The following is a 22,655-nucleotide window of genomic DNA, read 5'->3' as shown; positions in this document are numbered from 1 at the left end:
CAGAAGAAAAAGTTGCAGGTTTGGGATGATATGAGTGAGTAAATGGCAAATTCATTTTGAGGTGAACTATGCCTTTACCCAAGAAAAAACTTTCTTCACTTCTCACAATTATGAAGTAGTGTAATTGGAATTTGTTCAGTTGCAAAACATTTTGGTTAATCTAATTAAAATGGGTTAAGGTCAAATGCTTTCTCAAAATTAACCATACGTTACTAGGGTTGGGAATCGTTTCAATTTTATCGATTCTGATTCTGCTTATCGATTTCGATTCCACAGTTGAAGTAAAACATTTACATATCAACCTGTATGGTCATGTAGCCTGCTTATTGACTTGTTTGCAAAATAAATATTTATGAGCACTGTTTTTGTGTATATTTACACACAAAAACACACCTTTTCTGATTTATTACAATTTGTATTATCATAGTTGAACTACATCATGGTTAAACTGCAGTTACTATAATGCAACTGGTTAATTTGTGATTCCTGTGCTTTAATGCAAATTCTATAACTAAACTATGCTTACTATAGTAAAAAATATCGATAATTTTCATAAGGGCTTTTATTGAGATAGCAGATCATGCAACGCATGTACTTTTCTGAAAATATGCACACAGGAATTGATAAGAGGAATTCAAATTTTAATCTCAAGTATCCGATTCCTATTCCTTTCGATTCCGATCCGATTCCTAGCCTTTCGATTCCGATTCCAAATTGGAATTGATTTTCGATTCCCAACCCTATACGTTAGATTTTTTTTTAGATTTAGATTCAATTTATTGTCATTGCACATGTACAAGGCAATGCAATGTGACCTCTGCATTTAACCCATCCAGAGAGTAGTGAACACACGTACCCCCGGAGCAGTGGTCCCTGCTGCTGACCAACTTTATGGAGATGCAGATTTCATTTTCCAACAGGACTTGGCACCTGCACACAGTGCCAAAGCTACCAGTACCTGGTTTAAGGACCATGGAATCCCTGTTCTTAATTGGCCAGCAAACTCAAATGACCTTAACACCATAGAAAATCTATGGGGTATTGTGAAGAGGAAGATGCGATATGCCAGACCCAACAATGCAGAAGAGCTGAAGGCCACTATCAGAGCAACCAGGGCTCTCATAACACCTGAGCAGTGCCACAGACTGATCCACTCCATGCCACGCCGCATTGCTGCAGTAATTCAGGCTAAAGGAGCCCCAACTAAGTATTGAGTGCTGTACATGCTCATACTTTTCATGTTCATACTTACTTAAAAGAAATAAACATTTGAAATATATCAGTCCGTGTGTAATGAATGAATATAATATACAAGTTTGACTTTTTGAATGGAATTAGTGAAATAAATCAACTTTTTGATGATATTCTAATTATATGACCAGCACCTGTATACCTTCATAATAAATAAACGAAATTAAGCCAGAATCAAGTCACAATGTGCAAAATAAATGTTTTTAGGCAAAATGTCTGAAATGCAGGAAAACATAATTTTGAAAACACAAGCCACAAATACTAAAATAAAATTTCCTTAAACATCACGTAACAATGCTGTGCCATACAATACTAGACCAGATCTCGCCTCAAAACTATTTTTAAAACTAATCGATAATAATTATTTTTTACAAACAGAAATACAGCACGTTTATTACCAATGAACTACCAAAGTTACTTTATTTACCGCATGTAAAGGATGAATGCAATAAAGCATCTTACCATTTAAACAGTCAAAAAGTCCCTTCACCTTTTTTCCTGCGAACTCTTTCTCCGTCCCCCTGACACGAACGCTTGCTTTCAGTTCCAAAAGTCGGTGCCGTGCTTGCTATATACGGTGATTTTGGTGAAATTGGTAGTCGAATCATGCTCCTCCGATCGAAGCATCGAATCGTCGACGATTCGGGGTCACCCAATTTTCCTATCTAAAATGTTTACTTTAAGTAAATGTTTTTTTTTTAATAATTAAACTAAACTGCACAGGTAGACATAAAAAATTTCAATTTATTTTCTCAGAAAAAAACAAAAAATATAAGTTAGATATTTACACCTTCATTGGGAAGCCCACCGTATCTCAAAATGTTAATTTAGAAATAACCCTATTTACATTATTCAAAAACAAATGTACACTTTGCAATCATTGTTTCCCTTAAAACACCTTGACTTCACTCAAGATTGCTGATTTTTGGCCGTGGACAGTAACATCTGTCCAATGATTATAATCAATAACTGATTTTCACTAACATATATGTATTCCCTCAACCAAGCAAACATTTATGCAGTAGACAAAATAAACATTTATCACTTTTTCAATCACTGACCCATTTCCCTTTTCTTTCCACGTCCACGCCTTACCCATAGAAGATGGCAAAAATGTGCCACTGTGCCAAAGACCAAAATTATTCAAGTGGTAGGTTGTCCTCACAAACATAACCATCCAGTGTTTAAAAATGATGCATTCCAGTACGAAAGTTGACAAACAACTTGTACTTCATAATGGAGCAGCAACAAAAGACTAAGTGGTAGATCATGTATCTTTGCACATATTGTGCATAGTCTGTAAAATGGGAAAACTAACGTTCTGTTAGGTAGACCCCTCCAATCCACAAGATTCCAAAAAAACACGCAGTGGACAGTGGGGACAAACCAATGTAAACACTGTCTTCAATGGAAAAGAATTTCATGATAAGAGTTCAAAGTTATTTTGGTGAGGCCTACAACTGCATGTCTCCATTAGTCACATGTATACTGGTAAAACCTGTTACTGTAGACAAGTCAGTATTTATCCTTGAAGCACATTTGTACAGCAGTACAGCCTGGCTCTCAAACAGCCACAATATTGTTCATCTCCCACTTCTGAGAGCTCTTGCTGTTGTCACAGTCAGCTAGATAAACTTTGTGCAGGACATCAGAGCGATCCAAGCATTTTCCTGTAGGTATGTGCGTGAACCTGTGTAGATCCTGGGAAAATGAGGAAGAAAACGTGTTTCTAAAATGTTTAGAAAAGTACAAAATAAAGTTTAATTTGTGAACAACAATTATTTCAACATGATCAAATGATTAATCTGTGATAAAATAGGTGGTTGCATTTCGAAAAAGGCTTGGTGCATGCTCTCACATACCTTAAAATATCTCCACTCTGTATGCTCGTTCAAGTTGCAGTGTGTTATGATGACAGCAGATCCATCTCCACCCCTTGTCAGGCACTGGTCATACTGCATGAGCTGGTTAGCTTCATTGATTCTAAAGAGCTGAAACAACCACATGAACAGGCAAGTGAAATGAGATCAAGAAAAACTACTGCTATGAAAACTGCATATTTTCCCCATACCTGATTGCCACCCATCCGATGACAAGGGCCGATCTCAACATTGCCACCATTGGTATGGCCCATGCTGTCTATGCAATAGCTGGTCTCAAACCCACGGACCTATTGGAAGATAATGCACGTGAAAAATGATAAACGGCACCACGTCATTTGCGCGGCATTTTGAAACAGGACAAAAATATGCACCTCTCCCCATTCTACATTCTTTGGAGGTAGTGGGTAATGCATGGGGATGTCATAAGCTATCTCCTCCATGAACCACTTGAAGCTCTTGCATCGATGTTCCTCTCTGAACTTTTTCAAGCCGCTGATGTCTCCGTAAGCCAGTGTGAGAGTCTCTGGCCGGCTGGCATAAAAATAGTCCTTGTACTCATCCCACCACACCTCCACCACTCTCACATAGTTCTAAACACAAGCCGATAAAGAGAGTCAAGTTAGTGACTCGATTTTAAGTGCATTACTTGCCTTAAAAAAATCATCTATTGAGCGTGATGGTGGAATAAAAAGCGTTCGAGCTGACCTTGAGTGTGGGGGAAGAGCCTACATGAGCAGGAGGTGGGTTTCCCTGCCAGCCCTGCAGACGGTAGATGTGCCCCACCCTTGAACATGGCACAAACAGAAGCTGCCCACCGCACTGCCATATCTGCCGAGGACAGAAGGTGCACACACACAAATAAACTGCTCATGTCTGCTAAATATGTTGCTCTGTGTGTAATCAATATAGAAAGCATCTCAACCACTCTCTCATTCTGGAAAAATAAATCACCTTGTTACAAGTGTAGTTCACCCAAAAATGAAAATTCTGTCATCATTTACTCACCGTGATGTCATTTCAAAACCGTATGACTTACTTTCTACAGCAGAACACAAAATATATTTTGGAGAAGGTGGTAACTGAACAACGGCGGTATCCATTCACTTCTATTGTATGGACACAAAACCAATGCAAGTCAATGGGTACCGCCGTTGTTTGGTTACCAACATTCTTCAAAATATCTTTTGTGTTCTGCAGAAGAAAAAACCATACAGGTTTGAAATGACACGAGGGTGAGTAAATGATGACTATCCCTTTAAATAACAAAAAGGGCATAAAGTTTTACCTTGTACGAGATCTCAAAGTTTTCTCCTCCCCAGATCTGAAGACCTGGATCGTAGAGGCCCAGCTCGAAGAAGAAATCTCTCTCTATTGCAAAGAGCCCACCAGCCATGGCAGGAGACCTAAAAGACACATTTACCTGTCAGGGACGTTACACCTTCCACATCACAGACATACAGGATTTAAAATGTCATGTCAACAAATCCACATAATTCTGCTAAATATGGTGTTTCTTTATGTTACATTGCTTGTAGCAAATACAACAGCTTGTGACAGAAGGATGCCCTGAAAAAAAATCATGCAGCATACACACTTTATCGAATTTTATGACTTAAAGTGATAGTTCGCCCAAAAATGAAAATTCAGTCATCATTTACTCACCCTCTTGTCATTTCAAACCTGTATGACTTTCTTTCTTCTGCAGAACACAAAAGAAGATATTTTGAAGAATGTTGTTTACTGGCCCCCATTCACTTGCATTGGTTTTGTGTCCATACAATAGAAGTGAATGGGGGCCAGTGCTGTTCGGTTACCAACTTTCTTCAAAATATCTTCTTTTGTGTTCTGCGGAAGAAAGAAAGTCATACAAAATGACAAAATGACAAGGTTTGAAATGACAAGAGGGTGAGTAAATGATGACAGAATTGTCATTTTTGGTTGAACTATAACTTAAATGCATGTAAACAGGAGTATACAAATGACAAGACAGAGATTAGGTTGTTAGTGCACACAGAATGGAGTTGACTGCAAGTGAAGAGAGGCAGGAACAAGGATTGTGAGTCATTATTTGTTGAGCAACTCAGCCAGAAGAGCCATAGTCAAGCCATGAAGAATGTTTTCCAATACACTTCATTATTTTAAGACCCCCTTATAGCGGTTAGTATACAGTTTTACATAGGATTCTGCATTTAGTACTCAAGTGTTAAAAGAGCCAATGTGATAGGGACCAAGACAAGCAGACCACCACCAATTTTAACAACACAGTCTGCGGGGTTATGGTCACTAATCAGCTCAGAATTCCGACTTTAAATTACCGATATGGCTCAGTTTTAGTTAGTCTCATCTGCTTCTCCTTGCTACCCAGAGGCACGCGTTTCCAAAGCATGCTCCAGTCCCATGCTCCTCTGGCAAAGCCATCCTCGTCCCCGCCCCCCTGGGCCTCGATGTTGAAAGTCTGGCCGTTAACCGAGTCTATGAGGGGTACTGTGCACACGGTTCTGATCACAGACACAGAGGATGGAAGTGGGGCAAGGGGAAGGTCCATGCAAGCAAACACAGGCACGCACAAACACACGTTCACACGCACGGGGAGGAGGGGTGGGGGGAACAGGAGAGAGACAGAATGTGTTTAATGATCATGCTTCAGGAAGGGTGGAGGCCGAGTTTACCGATAAGGCTCGGTCTTATGCTTTCTCTTAGCCTTCTCTCTGCTGCTGAGTGGGACCCGTTTCCACAGGAGGCTCCAGTCCCAGGCGCCTCGCGCCAGGCCGTCCTTGTCCCCACCCTGCTGGGGCTCTATAGTATAATGATTGCCGTCTATGTAATCTATCAATGGTACTGTGCAGACCGTTCTGCAACATTAACACAACATGATATTAACAATACATTTAGCGTCAAATAAAAATTTAATCATCCTTACCTGGGGTGCATATTACAAAAAGATATTTCAACAAGGAATTATATATCTGTATATATCATACTATATCAGCACTTAACATAGTACACCAATATAATCCGATACATAGACTGATATAACGATATGGCCGTAATTGCCTGACATTTGGAATTTTTTAATATAGGCATTATTGGGCAATAAATCTTGTAAGGGTCTAATTTTTTGTAAATACATTTGTGTTATATCTGCCGCACTGCTGTCTAAATATCGGTATTGCCAAAAATATCGGTCTCATATCAAAGTTTCTGTGGCTATAAAGTCAGTCTAGAGCTCAAGGCATACCTGTCTTTTGAAATAGGGGCCACCAGTGGGGAGTACCAGTTTGGTCCAACTTCACAGTGAGCATCCAGGTAGATCAGCACCTGAGGACGAAGCCACAGTGTGAGACAATCACATTCAGTTCTTTGGAACCATAAAACAGTGAAATATAGGGCCCAAACCTGTCCCAGAGTGGCTTTGTGAGCTCCTATGCTCCTGGCCTGGATCAAACCCTCTCTCTTCTCATTGCGGAACAGTTTGACAAGTCCATTCCATTGTTTTATGTACTCCTCCAGCCTCTCTTTGAGATGCACTAAAACAGAAAACAAACACAAATCCTTTGTACACACATTGGAACAAAGATATTTTTAAAATACTGTCCAATCTGAAGAAGTTTATTTATATTCATTATTTGAAAGACCTCATATAATTAAAACTATACACAATGCACAGTGACAGACTATTGTTTTATTTCTTCTTTCTTTACTCTTTACTTAAAAATTACATAAAGAATAAGACTTTAGATAAGCAATTATTAGATTTTCTGCCTGAACTTTCCATACTGAGCATTTTTGTAACTTGGGTTGTTCGACATATTGATGATGACACCTGCTTACTGCTATAGCAAACAATGTAGATATAAAGTTTGAGAACATGCATAATGACAGTGAATCTGATCCGAAAAGCAAATCAAAACTGTGCGGAGTATAAACAAAGTCAATCTATCAAAAGACAACTCTATGTAGCCTTTATATATTCTCATTGGACTAGTCTGCATCCCTGCATGCATTCACAGCTCCCCTGTGAATGATCCATCAAAAGATATCATTCACCATTCAATAACAGCCTGTCTGCCTGCCTCATATCTGAATGAGCTCAGCATCATTCTTCAGATGAGCAGGTTGTGGTAAAGGTTAGGGCTGTGTATTGGCAAGTGACTCCCGATACGATACATATCACGATAGATGGGTCATGAAGCAATATATTGCCATGTATTATGGGAATAAGGTGGGTCACGCAAGTCACTTGGCTGTTGTGGTGCATTACAGTTAAAACACTGAACATGGGCAGTATAAAACCCCTGGTTCATCCGTGCTGTAAATGTGCTGGTGTCACATCCATGAAAGCACAATACATGTCATTGTTACTTTTCTTAATAAACTTTTTGTCTAATGCACTGCAGTGGCCAAGTGACTTGTGTCATGTCTTGCGAAGCCTACAAACAGCATTTAATTTATATAACTCATCACTCCATGACTTATTTTGAAAACCAAAGCACACCCACACACCAGCTCTGAGAGCTCCAAGCGTTCTTATATTTTTCGCCATGCTCGCTTCCACTTACTTTTGGCCGTATGTATATGACATGATTTTTTAAAAAAAATAGCGAGGTATCACAAAAAAAAAATATTGCGATAGTTACATGTATCGATATTTTTGCACAGCCCTAGTAAAGGTACAGCATGACTCTTTTACTCTAGAGAGTGAAATCAGAAAACTAACGCCACTAGAGTCAACCTGAAAAACCAGTAAGTGTTTGAACATAGTGAGAGTACAACCAGCAGCCAGCACGCAAAAATCAAAGAGAGTACAGGAAAATCAAAGCGATATAGATATAGCGCTATTTTGAGCCCCTTTCTACATAATTCATTTGAATTTTGCTTTCCTCCAAATGTTAGTAGTCACCATAAAATCAAAATGGCAATGCTTATTTTATAAGGAACAGTTCACCCAAAAATAAAAATTATGTCATCATTTACTCACCCTCAGGTTGTTTCAAACCTGTATACGAAAAAAATGTCAGTAACCAAACAGATTTCATCCCCCATTGACTCCCATAGTATTTATTTTCCCTACTATGGCAGTAAATGGGGGATGAGATCTGTTTGGTGGTTACATACATTCTTCCAAATATCTTCCTTTGTGTTCAGCAGAACAAAAAATGTACACAGGTTTGAAACAACCTGAGGGTAAGTAAATGATGAAAGAATTTTTATTTTGGGGTGAACTGTCCCTTTAAAGGGGTCATATTGCACAGCTAAAACAAATATTATTGTTTGTTTTAGATGTAACGCAATGTGTTTAAAGTTTAACCATTTAAAGTTTAAAAACGTTGTATTTTCCACATACCGTGCATGTTTGTATCTCCTCTTTGCCACCGCCTCTCTGAAACGCGCTGATTTTTTACAAAGCTCATCGCTCTGAAAAGCGAGGTGTGCTATGATTGGCCAGTTCACCAGTGCGTAGTGATTGGTCGAATACTGCAAGCATTTCATGGAAATGTAACGCCTCTTACCATATTCGGAACATCAGGTTCCAAAGCAATTGTACTGACAGGCGATACAATGAGATTTACAATTACGCCCACCTTAACTACGTGTAGATTTGGGCGGTCTTAGTCAAATCATGTTACGAAGTTACGTAGATTCGCCGGGGTGTGGTTACACGAGGCGTTTCAGGCAAGTCTGGGTGAGCATTCGCTTTTAGATAGAATGCATCTTTTGTTCCCACACTTTCATTTGTGCAATTTTACGTGTCTAATACATGCATGGGCAATTTATAACACACAGAAAAACACGTAATTCTGCCATATGACCCCTTTAACATAATATTGTGGTGTTTCTTATAAATGTGTTAGTGTGAGGGTCTTTATATTTTTTCAAATTCATGTGCCGTCAAAATTCATGTCCCCCCTCCTTCAAACGACATCTCTAGTCTGCATAACATATGTCTCGGCCTGAGGGGTGGTCAACAATCCAATCAAATCCCGCAGAATGAAATCAAGCTCAGCCCTACATTATTCTCATTCCAAAAGCCGTCACACTCAGATTTTCATTACCATTCAGAAGAAAACACCATTGACACTTCCATTTCATGCTGACTTTAAATGTCGTTCTAATTGAACAGGACAAGTTGCTCAAGTGTCTCAAATGTAAAGCCTCGAGCTCATCGAGTATACATGCACACTTTTGATGCAGTGATAAAAACAATGCTCATACTACCTTTGTTACTAAAGTCATCGATCATGACAATCTCAGCCAGGTATCTCCTAGGGGTTCTTTTGATGACGCTGTGCACCGTCCTCATCAGGGTGGACCAACCCTCATTATGGAAGACGATGATCACGCTGGAGGTGAGGAGGTTCTCATCATAGTGCCAGTATTTGCACCTGAGGAAAATACACTCTGTTATAAAGCACACTCTCTACTGGAAGTAAACCTTGACGAAGAACAGCATGATAGTCTATGACAGGATAATGGTTTATACACACAATGCATTAGCAGAGTCTTAGATGCTCACATGAACCTTCATCCTGTGGAGGCCATTTCTAACACAGGAAACAGCAACTCTGCATAGTGCTTCCTGTGCACCAGGGAAAGGACTTCCTCATTCTCTTTTTCAAATGTCTAAGCAAAATCATAGCTTTGTGCAGTAGGTAAAACAGGCAGAAAGATTTTACAAGCCTGCACAAGATTGATGCTTTAGTAGGCTGAGATTTTAGAAATATCTTAAATCATTGGTTTCAATGTATGTTGGTTTCAATGTAAGTGTGTAGATAAAGTTTGCATAAGGCCAATTCACACTGATCCAACAAACACCAACAAATCTGTTTGCTGAATCAGTGTGAAACCCCTTTCAGGCACTTGTTGCACAAGTGTGAATCTGCGTTTAGAATGTTGGTGTTTGTTGCCGTTGTTTGTTGGCACTTGTTGGATCAGTGTGAATTAGCTTAACTGTGTTGCATGGCACAATAAAGCCATTCAACTGGAAAAGCTACTCACACCCACGACATTGAATCTCGATGGAGATCGGGGTGTGTTGCACTACACATAAACATGTCGTGGAGCACCTCACCAAACTAACCTTACCTTACACACACACGGTGTCATAAATGTTTTCTTGTGAGCAACATAATGCCATATTTTAATAAATATAAACATTGCTATATGAGCATCATTAGTGTACGGAAGAACACCTTAATAATTAGTTTATTAGTTTAGTAATTGTTTAAATGACAAAATGTACAATATTTATAGCTATAATTAGAGTACAAAACAGAAATCAACATTGTAACTGTATAGAGATAAACACAAAGACACAACTAATTTAAATACAATTATTGCTTTAGTAGGCTATTTCTAGAGTTGTGCTGTGCACCACCTGGGGGCACTCTGCACCCAAAGTTTTACAATGGCTTAGTCACCATGAAATCAGGAAACAGGAAAATTCTAAATGTTTTACACAGTGTTGCAGTGATTATTATAAATAACATTTGAAAAAAATTCAAAAGAAGCCGTTTCACTAGCATATACGTCACGATACGGAAAAGAAGTCAATAGCAACTTCCATTTCATGATGTCTTTAATGTTTTGTGACTTTCTCAGTCAATGTATTAATATTAAGAAATTAGGCTCAAGGTCTTTAAGCCTTCTTTCGTGATTTTTGATTAATCAAAGCAATAGCCTACTATAGGATGAGAGTAAGCTTTTTTATTTAACGAAAATATACAGAAATACTGCTTCTTCTCAGTTCAAGCTTGCACATGTCAGTGGGGTCAGTGGTTTAACACCTTAATGAATATTAATAATGAATTAAAACTGGTCATCAATGTGTACATACATAAGCAATCCTTCTAAATTTCTGATGACATAATATATTGCTAGTAAAATTCACGCTCATGCCATGCTCTTCCTTGAACTCAACCTAGGTCAACTGGCCTAACTGACGAACAGTCATTTATACAAAACATAGTGTAACTGACTGTGTCTTGTGAATGAGGCTACATTTGCCTAGAATATTTCAAGACTTTAGGAAACACCACTGATGTGTCAACAGTGACATCTTTTGGGAAAGGTTGGTAACGCTATGTACTTGACAACAACTCAGAAAGAGTCTGTCTGCCCAATAAGATAATACCAAACAAATAGCCCCAATGTAATAAATATTGTCTATATTATTCTTATGGAGTCTTGAAAAGGTTAACTATCCCATGATGACCGTGTTTAGGTAACTTAATACCAGTTCATTTGATCAGGCTTAGAACAATGAAGCTCTGTTGCAGAGGGGCATAACCAATAGTTAATGCCACCAAAGATCAGTATATGGTGTTCTTTTTCCAGTAACATTTAGTGCGAATACTTATTATGTCAAAGTTTACAAAATGACGCACATACCCCACCTTTACCAAAGATTTTCATTCATTCATTCAACAGTTGTCCGTTGTTTTTTCTAGGCCTGGATCTCAACAATATGTAGACATTCTCATTAGAAAAAAAGGTTTGTTGTCCCTGGAGCAGGTGAGTTTTAGTCGCTATGGGTAGGTTTCCACCACCCTGGCACCATGCACTTACAAAGTATTTACGAACTGAATTTTGTGATGTTTCAGGTACACTATATGGACAAAAGTATTGGGACTCATCCATTTTAATCAACAGGTTTGACTACTTGAGCAAAAATCCTAATGCCACAGTAAATCATATTTTAGAGAATTACGTTCTTCTAATTTCATAGCAACAGTTTGGGCAGGGCCAACTTTTATTACAACATGACAATGACCATGTGCAGAAAGCAAAGATCAAAAAGAAATGACTAATTCAGTCTAGTGTGGAAGAATTTGACTGATCTATATAAAGCTCATAGACCTGAACCCAGCTGAACACCTGTGAGTCGAACACTCATCACCCAAATCAATGACTTGTACACAGGGGTACATTTTTTTAAACAGAAAAAGGCCCTTCCAAAACTGTTGCAACAAAGATGGAAACAAAATTTCTTTAATATGAAATTGTATGGTATAGCATTAATATTTGTTTTGATTTGAATTACTGGAATAGATATTAGAATGGGACGCCCCAATACTTTTGTCCACATAGTGCATGTAGGTCAAATGTCATGACATGGCACTAACACCACCAATGTCATAGGTTTGGTAATTTCCAGAACACATACCCTAATACATTTCATACAAACTGAAAAACGCTATTTAACATATTAATTTGACAATAAACATATACATCTTACATGTCATTTCTCTACTGTATATGAGAAATACATCTATTCTTTTTCAAATGTATCCTTCCCCTCTTTTTTCAGAAAGCACTCTGATGTAAGACGTAGTGCCATTTTTTTTTTAAGTCACACGGAAGGCCACCTCACAACAACAGGATGAAATGGCTTGTGTGGAGCCCTGCCCTACAAGCCATTGTGATTTTCGTCCAAACTGGATGACCTAGTCAAAGATGAGGCTGAACCTGTTAGTAATGCCTGCAGTAAAGTCACTCCTGAAACTATAAGAATCTATAAAGCAGTCAGATAATCCTGCTTTCCAACAGGGGCGGAGAGACTGCAGTTTATCATTTTGCTGTGACGTGGCCAAACAATACTTGTGTGGCTGAGTTATGGGCATAAAGCCAATCCTGTTTAATATCTGGAACATTAATAATAGTGTGCAGAACATTAACTCCCTAACAGTAACTCCTAACAGTCATCGGCTTAGTGAAAAGGACAGCCCTTAAAAAGTACTACAGTGGTCTGAAGAGTCAAAAAAGACCTCTAAAATGCAATTTATGGTACTGTGTGATCAAAATAATCATAAACCATGGTGTTTAAATGGTAAACTGATGTACTATGAAGCATTCCAGTACACTTTTGCTATATTCCAACAATAGTAATACCACTTGGATGAAAATAGCTGTTATTCCACCCTCATTTCATATTGCTTGTTTGAAGAGGTGTGTTTTATCTCTTGGTGTGATCACAAAAGATGTCACAACATGACAAACCTGACTGTCTATACTGTCTATTCAAACTGATACGTCACTCCAACCAAGATTCTTTTAGAACAACGTCAAACCATGCAAACCTTAGTTACCCAACAGCCTCAATACCACACCCATAAATCAGTGTTACATGCACTTACTCTTCATGCCTTAAGTCGCCAATGGTTCTATCCAGAGAGATCATGTCGCTGGCTACCATATTAAAGCCAAATTCCTTGATGCTGGCCTGGACGGCATCTTTGTACTCGGCTCCCAGCACGAACGGTTTGCTGCCCTCCCCTGGTCCACCCTGAACTCCCTCAGGCTCGGGTTCTTTTGCCTCAAAGTTGCCAAGAGTGCCCATCCTCAGCACAGGTGCACTAAACGCATGGGTGTGGGGCTTGAAAGTAACATATTGCTTCTGGATCACATTCTGCTGGTTCTGAGCTTTGAATCTGGGGTTTGGGGCGTCACCGTTTTTCAGGCGAATGGACTCCAGGTCAACCTCGACTCCTTCTACGTGGGGCCAAGGAACAACCGGCTTGAACTGGTCAGCCATGCCGTTATTAGGAGGGTTGGGCTGAATGAGTTTACCTGCATCTCTTCCTGCCTATAACGAAAAGAACGATTTCAAGTATATTAGGTGATATTTACAAACATTAAAAACACAGGCAAGTTTCAAGAAAACTTTGACATAAGCACTTCACTGGCCTTTGAAAGGAAGCCCTGCCAGCAACGCGATTCTTTATAAAAAATAGTTTTCCCATAATATGTGTGCAAATAGAGAAGAGGTGAAGCTATAGTGCTTGAATACAGCTGGAAAACATGAATTACACGTCAAGCCATAAACAACACATGCTTGCCTATCTGTTACAGGCAATGACAGTTAGCTGTCAAGCGTGCCACGTGTCATGTAACATGCTCGAGTACACACACAATCTGTCCTGACAGCATAAAAGTGTGTGTTGGTGTATAATAACTTACGGAGGGTTAATATTCGGCCCTTTATTCAAACTGCTAGCTGTAAGCTTGTAAATCGACCCACTTATTCCAGAAGACCCCTTTAAGTCTACAACCAATAGACAGTTAAAGAAAACAATCCAGATGAATGAATGAAAACGGACAGATCGCATGAAAATAGTTCAATTTTATTGTGAGGTAACAGATTTTAGATTAGCATTGCATGACACAGATATTCAAATAGTAACTGCACTAACGACCTTCCGGGTGTGTGCTGAATTTGCTAAACGTGAGAATGCCGCCGACATTTAGCTCTCTGTGCTAGCAGTTTAAGATCTGCCTTTTCAACACGAGATCATATGTTTGATCTTTATGTGCAACTATGGCAGTATGATAGTTAGTGCAGCTGTAATTCTGCGTTCAATGTATCTCGCTGCTCATCTCCATGACAACCGCAGAAGTTAGCATGCTAATCGCTGTGCTAGCCGACAAAGCTGAATACTTACACAGGACTCGATTTACAAACGCGGGAGAACAGTAAAAACACGTAATATCACTACGGTTCAAATTAAAGCGATACTTTACCAGTCCAGCGGCAAACGGATTATCGTCGCCAGGTTTCGGTGTCATGGAAGACCAAAGCAAAACCAGCCCCAAAAATGTTCCAATGACTAGCAAACTTCGAAGCATAAATCCAACTTTCAACCTCATTCTGGAGAAATGGTTGAAAAATAAAAAAGGAAAGAAAGAAAACGGGGAGCTAGCTACCCCGAGCTAGCGCAGATAAATAAACACTCCGCAGCCTCAGTGACCACGTCCATGTACTCTCTCTCTCTCTCTCTCTCTCTCTCTCTCTCTCTCTCTCTCTCTCTCTCTCTCTCTCTCTCTCTCTCTCTCTCTCTCTCTCTCACTCTCTCTCTCTCTCTCTCTCTCTCTCTCTCTCTCTCTCTCTCTCTCTTTCTCTTTCTCTCTCTCTCTCTTTCTCTCTTTCTCTCTCTCCTCTGTAAGCTTATTCAATTCAATTAAACTCCCACTGTCCTCCTGTGTATGATCAGTCAGTATAAAGGGTGTTACAAAGACAGTCCTACACTGAACACGCCGGGCGAATCAGATGTGTGTGCGCCACGCAGCAGTAAGGTCAGGACACACGGATGTGAAAGAACACACACGGACTTGCGGAATGATTGATTAACAGATAAAGAGCTTGTTAAAAGACTCGAGATTGTGTGTGCCAGCAGTGCTGCTTAAACAACTATTGTACTTCTAATCTATCTATCATTTTCATCACCCAGAAATTAAAATGTTCTCATTAATATTTACCATCATTGTTGTTTAACCCGCATGACTTACTTTTGCGGAACGCAAAAAGAGAAGTTAGAGTGTCATAACTGAAAATTTCAGTCAGTCAAAAAGATGCAATGAATGAACACTGAGTCTGTCAGTACAATCTGCCATTTGTTTTTAATGGAAGACAAACTCAAACAGGTTGGAACAACATCGAGTAAGTGCTGAGAGAATTTTCATTTTTGGGTGATTTATTTCTTTACAGTAATATGTCTAAGTCGTGTAACTGTCCAGATATTATTTTTACTCATGTCTTCATATCTCAACTGGCATTGTAAACAATTTGTATATTTTGTAAATAATATCTGAGCAGGTTAGGGGATTGTTTATAGCAATATACAGTAGTAATGCTATATAATTTAGCCACTCATAAGCTTACAGTACATAATTTAAATAATGCTAATATTTTTATCTTTACAGACGTTAATAATGAAAGAAATGGTCAAATGGTAATTTACTGTAGATCTGCAATGTCCCATATACCTCTGTGGGACCAAAAGGACAAAGGGAAATTTAAAGTGACCTCTAACTAACTTTTTCACAGGTTGTGCAGAACAATTTATGTTACTCGTACGGATGCTTGTTAACACATCTTCTCCAGATTTTCTCTGTCTTGAGCAGCTGATAGCATTGTGTCAGTGAACATAACAGCTGAAACCACGAAGATATTTGCATTCTTTCTCAATTTTCAGGACACTAGCACCCATTTAAAAGACACTGTCCATAAGGTACATAAAATGGACAGACATACAGCCATTTGTTTTATTTTCTTGATTTTTCCCCCTGTTGAAATGTAGATTTGATGCTAATCTATTCTTATGTAATCTAATTTCTCTAGCAAATTGTGTTTTATTCATTATTTTAAACGTGTTTGTGTGTGTGTGTGTGCGTGTGCGTGTGCGTGCGCGTGCGCGTGCGCGTGCGTGTGCGTGTGCGTGTGTGTGTGTGTGTGTGTGTGTGAGAGAGAGAGAGAGAGAGAGAGAGAGAGAGAGAGAGAGAGATCCTCAGTGGGGTTATGTGTGCAATGTCCTCTAAGGTTTATGACTTTAGTAAACCATAATAATATTAGGCTACACATGCAAACATATCAGTTAATAATTTATAACTTTTTAGTTTAGTACATGTTTTGATAGACCCATTGTTTACACTGAATGATACTGAACAGTGAAAACTGAAAATGTTAAATCTGATGAAGAATGTCTGTTTGCTTTGCATAAATCACAAGGTCATATCATAGATAATATCTCATTTTATAAAGTCCAAAGTGCAGAGTACAGAGCTCAGAGCTCAAATCCCATGTGAATTGAACACATTCAGACTGCCAACAAACACACAAATATTTTCTTATAATCTCTGCACTAAAGCATTATGGGATTAACCACCTCGTATCAATAGAGTGCTCTGCTCTCTTTTCCACAAAATCCACATTTTTAAAGTGATAGTTCACCCCAAAATAAAAAGTCTGTCATCATTTACTCGCCCTCATTTCAAGGTCATTTCAAACCTGTATGACTTTCTTTCATCAGCAACACATAAGAAGATATTTTGAAGAATGTTTTTAACTGGCCCACATTCACTTGCATTGGATGTGATACAATAGAAGAATGGGGGCCAGCTGTGCTTTCGTCAAAAATCTTCCTGTTCTGTGGAAGAAAGAAATGACAAGAAGGTGAATAAATGATGACAGAATTTACATTTTTGGATGAACTATCACTTTAAGTTAGATACTTCAACATGGAGTTTTATTAATGTTATACATAATTAAAACAGAGAAGCCAGAGACACATATTACTCTTTTGTTTTACTCTTTCGAATCGTTTCATCGCAAAGATTTCTCTCATTACTTCACTCTTGGTGTGAGTGGGTATTAAAACTACAAACTAAGTCCCATTGAGTCCCTCTAGTGGTAAAGTCCGGGAACATACACTACAGATTTACTGTAGTCGATATTGTTAAAGAGACTCTTGTAATAACTGTTCAGAAGTCGGTTGAATGGAATGTTTTTCATGACCTTTCATCTGAAGGCATATGCTAAGACACAAGTCTAAAATTTGTTTTGTAGACAAAAAATATAATATTACAAACGTTCTTGTATTTGTTTTTATTATTTTTATTTTTCCTTATTATTAAAAACAAATCATCAAAAACTTAGAGGACTTAATAATAAATAATGAAGAAAGAGCAGCCAAGAGCCCATAGTAGGTGGGATACCATAAGCATACCAAAGCTACCAGGGTGAGAAGCTCCTGGAAATATGCCAAGAGAACATTTTTTACAAATTTCAGGCAAAGGGAGACTGCAATAAATATATAATAATGATTAATTACAAACCTAAAATTATATATTTTTTAATAGATGACTTAATAAAATTAAATAATAAAGAAAAAGCAGCCAAGAAGAGCCCTGATTTCTTGTGTTTCTGTGGTTGAATTGGTATAGCATAACACTACCAGCAATGGTGTGGGTGGGCTTAGGCTCCAGGGAATAAAAAATGTATAGCTTGAATTTGAATGTGTTGAGTATTTGAAGAGTTTGGTTCCAAAATGAGATTATTCCGTTTTTAAATTTGTTCAAAAATCATGTTTTTTTTGTGCATTCCGATTAATATCAATCAAACTGCAGTTAGTTTGTTTTGATTTAAGGCATAATAACTAAAAACATACAGCTAACTAACACAATAAAAACATGATAACATAATAAAAAAACATGATTTTTGAAATTTGTATATCTTTTTATAATTTTTTTTATCTCATGTTGGAACCAAACTCTTCATTTATTGGCTGCTTTTCTTCATATTTTATTTTCTCATTAGCGTGTGGATTTAAATAAACCCAAGAGATTGTTCTTTTTCTTATTGCTATTGCTAAACCTAATTGCTTCTATTGTTTACCTCATTTGTAAATCGCTTTGGATTAAAGCGTCTGCTAAATGACTGAATGTAAATGTAGATTGTACTGTGGAGAACTCACCACAAGAGGGAGCCAAACCACTACGTTTGAAGTCATGGCAGTCAGTTTGATGTATCAGCATCATGTTCTTAGCGGCAAGAACAGACCACACAGACACAATCAAAACACATCCACTCCTTTTCTGCTTTATTCATAGACGAGAAACTCTGTAACAAGACAGATCCCATTGAAAAAACGCGAAATATCTAATTTAATTAGATCACTGCCTGAACCCAATTTTTTTAATCTAACAGGTACAAGAGATGATAAAATCCAGCCAAAACACATAATTTAAATTTGGAAAAAGGTACCAAATAAATACAAATAAATATACAGTCAAAACAATCTCTGAAAAATAAATAGCGATACAAAAAAAGGAGCAAACAGTTTCTGGTTTTGTACAAATCCACCATGCAATCTTCAAGGAGTGATACAGAACATTCTTTTTCATTGGACGTCACCTTTATGGTCCTAAAGTTGCTCTGTTTTCAACGTAAAGGAAGCAACTAGGGCCAACAAGACCCCGCAAGAGAGACTGAGAGAGTCTGGGCTGTGCATATTCTCCTCGACCAGCAAGGTGATCCGCGTGGAAGTGTTCCACCAGCCTTGTGTCTCTCTGTTTCGAGTCCTCTCACTGAAGAGCCTGCACTTGCTCAGTCTGCTGCAGAACCTTGAGAGGAGCCCATACACTAAGAACATCCAAGCCCACGCGCTAAGGATTGTGGGAGCTGGCTGATTGGCTGAGCGCAACTCCAGGTCCTATGAGCTGGCGGCACTGTTGAATTTATCTAAAATGGTGGTGTTGACTCTCTGGAAGATCCACTGCTGCGTTTCCGACTGCGGGTCGCACTTGTTCATGAAAATCCGCTTATCGCCGGGGCTGCAGTCCATGCAACCAGTGCTCACCAGGTGGTACAAGGTCTTATCCTGCAGAAAGATGGGAAGAGTAAAATAGAAATAAATAAACAAGAAACAGTCACGTGACCCCAGCAGTGGTCTAATCCCCATCCTTATCTCCCACTAGCCTTCAGTCAGATTGCAGGGGTGTGAAGAACGAAACATGGAATATGTTTTCCCCCAATCAGAAAAGCTGACTTCAAGTCATGGCTTGAGTTTGGAAGTCAAAAGAATCGAAGAGCTTTATGATCAACCTCAATTTAGAAGAAGCGGAGACAACAAAGAGAACCTCTCCGCTTAAAAGACTTTTCAACTGTACGCAGGACATGCATGCATGTATAGTTTGTGCTAGAATCTACTGAGTGTGCCAAACAGAGGCGGTGAAAAAATAGAGGACGCGTCCCTCTGGGAGCGATCGGGCTGTGCGGAGGAGGGACATGCCTTCGGGCTTCGGCTGCAGTTCTGTTCTGCTCTCCCCTGGGTTGATTTACTGTTCTTTGTGCCTCAGGCGGATCCACTGCCAGGTACCACCTCTTCCTTTCAACTGTATATTTCCTCTCTGTATAGCGCCATCATTGACCTATCCTACAATGACAGAGATTTCTCTGCTCGGCACCTTAAAGCCTCTATGTGAAAGGAAATCTCTCAATTTAGGCTCACAGTAGCTTGCTAAAGGGCTGGAAAAACTGTGCTTTCATATTAGGGTCTATCATTTGTGACTGCCCAGAGTGGTGTCTTAATCCACATGGTTTCTCTGGAACAAGCCGTACCCTCATTTTTTTCTGCTGTTCTGTTGCTATGAAGTAAGATATACTTATTAAACCTTTAAAGGGATAGTACACCCAAAAATAAAAATTCTGTCATCATTTACTCGAGTTACTACCTTCGAGTTGTTTTAAATGTGTATAGAATTCTTTGTTCTGATGAACACAGAGAAAGATATTTGGAAGAATGCTTACAACCAAACAGTTCTTGGACCCCATTGACTACCATAGTGGGACAAATGACTGTTTTTTGTTCTTTTGAACACAAAATAAGATATTTTGAAGAATGTAGGAAACAGCAAACAGTTCTGGGGCACTTTTGACTACCATTGTCATTTTTCCTACTATGGTAGTCAATGGGGTCCAATAACTGTTTGGTTACAAGCATTCGTCCAAACATCTTTGTACGCGTTCAACCAAACAAAGAAATTTATGCAGATTTGGAACAACTAGAGAGAGTAATTCATGACAAAATTTTGGGTGAACTATCCCTTTAAGGGGATGCAGAGAGGGAATTTGATTTTATTTCTTACAGATGTATGAACGCAGTTTGAAAATGTAATATTTAGGTGTACAACATTTTCAGGCCTGTAATGTATTTTATCTCAATAAAAAAGTTTCCCAAATTCAAAATGAATTTCCCATTCATTTTGATCACTTTTTTAAGGTGAAGATAAATGCAATGGAAGAACACTAAAAAGTTGGGACACACTTGAATTCATGTTCTTTATTGTTTTAAAAATGTTTGATTGTAAAGGCTAAAACTTAAATATAATTGGAATAAATGGAAGAACTGGAGCAGTAGTGAAGAATAATGAGTCAAACGAATCTAGTCAAAGGAAGAATCTAAAACATAACTTGCTGAGATGCACTGATGCTAAATTTCTCCACCCATACCAATAACCGATTATTCAGAGTGATATCTGCCGATGCTGAGACAGATTCTAAAGATTGAATTAAAATTTCCTAACTATCTGAATGTTATATTCATATAATGACTGTTAATACTGAGCATCAAACTGATGATATTTCTTAACATTTTCTATATACTAAACACAAATTCATTGCATGTTCCTGTCCTCTTTTGATTATTGGCTGTATCGGACAGGATATATTGGCCCTAATCATTGGCTGTGAAAAATGGCTTTTATCGACCGGTTCAGATTATTGGCCGATATATCGGTGCATCTCTAGTTTTGATCACTTGCTGTTTCATCTGAATGAGTAGCTGTGTCCACATATTTGACAGATATTACGCTTCACATACATACACATACAGCATTACCTTCCTGTAGCTCCAGTGCTGGTTGCCCTTCATACCGTGACAGTCATACAGGGTGACAGGGCTGTTCTGACTAATAGCGTCGAAGCAGAATTTCCTGGTGTGCAAGGGATCTCCAGGCCTGATGTCCTCTCTCCAGCCAAACGTGAAAATCTAACACCACAGAGAACAGCAGATCTTCATGTCTTGGTTTCATATTATATTACAATTTAGGGAGAGACTACACTGATAGTTATCAAGAATGTTAGTACCATTTTAATATATTTGTATGACATGAGTGTGCAGGGCTGAAGTGTTATACCTGCTCATGTGCCCAGGTCCGCTCTGCACCTTCTTTTAGACACGTATCCAGACGCAGTTCAGTGCCTGTGGAGCCGTGCTTAGAGTCGACACACAAACCAGATGCCGCATTACGGATCTATGGACAGAATAATGGATCAGATCAATGAAACTTAAAAACTGATTAAACAGATTAAAGCAGTGGTTTTCAAACCCTGGGTCGCGAATTAATAAATGGTTTGCCAGGATGATTTAAGAAAAATGTTAGTGAAATAATTAATTCAATTTTATTATACAATAATAACAAGAACAAGAATTTTGAACAGAAATACACTTAAAAATTATTTGAATACACGCAAAATAAGTCCATAAATCTATCACTGTGTCACCTGACCCACGTAAATTATACAGTGTCGTTGACGCAGCCATTTTTCTTTCTCCCTGTGAGATGATGCAAAGGCTTCAGTACCGTGACACCCGTCTTTATGCTGAACATGAGCAAGCCAAAGCCAAAAAATACCATTTATGATTTTTTCACAAGAAAAAGAGGGCCTGGGAGCGAGACCGCTTCAAATGAAGGAGCTGAAAATGCCGTCAGCCGTCCATCCTTGCCTCCAGAAGCAGAGGTCAGCACGACAGACCGTGAAGGCGATGCACAGGAACAACATGGCAGTTATGTCCCAGCAAAGAAAAAGCAGAAATCCACAGCAAGGCCATTTAAAGATGACTTCTTAAAGTTTGGGTTTGTCAACTGTTCTGACGCATACCATGCTGCCATACCAATGTGTATAATTTGCAGGGAAAAGTTGGCAAATGAAAGTTTGAAGCCAGCAAAGCTGGAAAGACATTTAAATACGCGCCATGCCGACCTGGCGGACAAACCATTGGCTTTTTTCAGAGGAAGGCTCAAGAAATTCAGTCATCAGCTCAGGTACTCAGCAGAAGCATAACACACAATCACAAATTGCACCTGGCATCGTATAAAGTTTCATATCGTATTGCCAAAGAAAAAGCGCCACATACAATTGCAGAGAGATTAATACTGCCTGCTGCACTAGACATAGTTAATACAGTT

General features: G+C 38.7%; 2 protein-coding genes across 4 annotated transcripts in view; both read right to left on the bottom strand.

Moving 5' to 3' along the window:
- Positions 1 to 1,975: 1,975 nt before the first annotated feature.
- On the bottom strand, positions 1,976 to 15,169 carry galnt7 (UDP-N-acetyl-alpha-D-galactosamine: polypeptide N-acetylgalactosaminyltransferase 7). 3 transcript variants are annotated; one of them, XM_057331716.1, is made up of 12 exons: positions 14,652 to 15,169; positions 13,268 to 13,716; positions 9,351 to 9,517; positions 6,531 to 6,661; positions 6,373 to 6,452; positions 5,804 to 5,986; positions 4,420 to 4,537; positions 3,840 to 3,962; positions 3,506 to 3,724; positions 3,323 to 3,421; positions 3,114 to 3,242; positions 1,976 to 2,952 (listed from the first exon to the last, which is right to left on the bottom strand). In XM_057331716.1, exons 1-12 carry the CDS (start codon positions 14,775 to 14,777, stop codon positions 2,815 to 2,817), a joined length of 1,962 nt encoding a protein of 653 aa, XP_057187699.1. In that variant the 5' UTR covers positions 14,778 to 15,169; the 3' UTR covers positions 1,976 to 2,814. The 3 variants fall into 3 exon arrangements, with proteins under 3 accessions (XP_057187699.1, XP_057187698.1, XP_057187700.1); XM_057331715.1 differs by lacking the exon at positions 5,804 to 5,986 and adding an exon at positions 5,450 to 5,632 and having other exon boundaries at positions 14,652 to 15,168; XM_057331717.1 differs by lacking the exons at positions 5,804 to 5,986; positions 14,652 to 15,169 and adding exons at positions 5,450 to 5,632; positions 14,091 to 14,191.
- A 3,298-nt stretch (positions 15,170 to 18,467) lies between these two features.
- The window catches only part of galntl6 (polypeptide N-acetylgalactosaminyltransferase like 6), a 202,968-nt gene continuing 198,780 nt past the window's right edge, over positions 18,468 to 22,655 (bottom strand). Inside the window, exons 11-13 of the mRNA XM_057331719.1 lie at positions 21,603 to 21,719; positions 21,305 to 21,454; positions 18,468 to 19,285 (exon numbers count right to left, since the gene is read on the bottom strand). Of these exons, the coding sequence (XP_057187702.1) occupies positions 19,118 to 19,285; positions 21,305 to 21,454; positions 21,603 to 21,719 (435 nt within the window). The 3' untranslated portion in view covers positions 18,468 to 19,117. The remainder of the gene's footprint in view (positions 19,286 to 21,304; positions 21,455 to 21,602; positions 21,720 to 22,655) is intronic.

Source organism: Triplophysa rosa, linkage group LG4, assembly GCF_024868665.1.
Source record: "Triplophysa rosa linkage group LG4, Trosa_1v2, whole genome shotgun sequence".
Taxonomy (NCBI): domain Eukaryota; kingdom Metazoa; phylum Chordata; class Actinopteri; order Cypriniformes; family Nemacheilidae; genus Triplophysa; species Triplophysa rosa.
The sequence above is the reverse complement of the archived record's forward strand: the minus strand, read 5'-3'. Positions and strand labels throughout refer to the sequence as shown.

What these genes read in the sequence shown, in the direction of transcription:
- galnt7 (XM_057331716.1), bottom strand. Translation starts at nt 14,777, where the DNA reads ATGAGGTTGAAAGTTGGATTTATGCTTCGAAGTTTGCTAGTCATTGGA. An exon ending in ATCCGTTTGCCGCTGGACTG is followed by an intron (nt 13,717 to 14,651) that starts GTAAAGTATCGC and finishes TTTTCGTTATAG; the next exon opens with GCAGGAAGAGATGCAGGTAA. An exon ending in AGAATGTAGAATGGGGAGAG is followed by an intron (nt 3,422 to 3,505) that starts GTGCATATTTTT and finishes ATCTTCCAATAG; the next exon opens with GTCCGTGGGTTTGAGACCAG.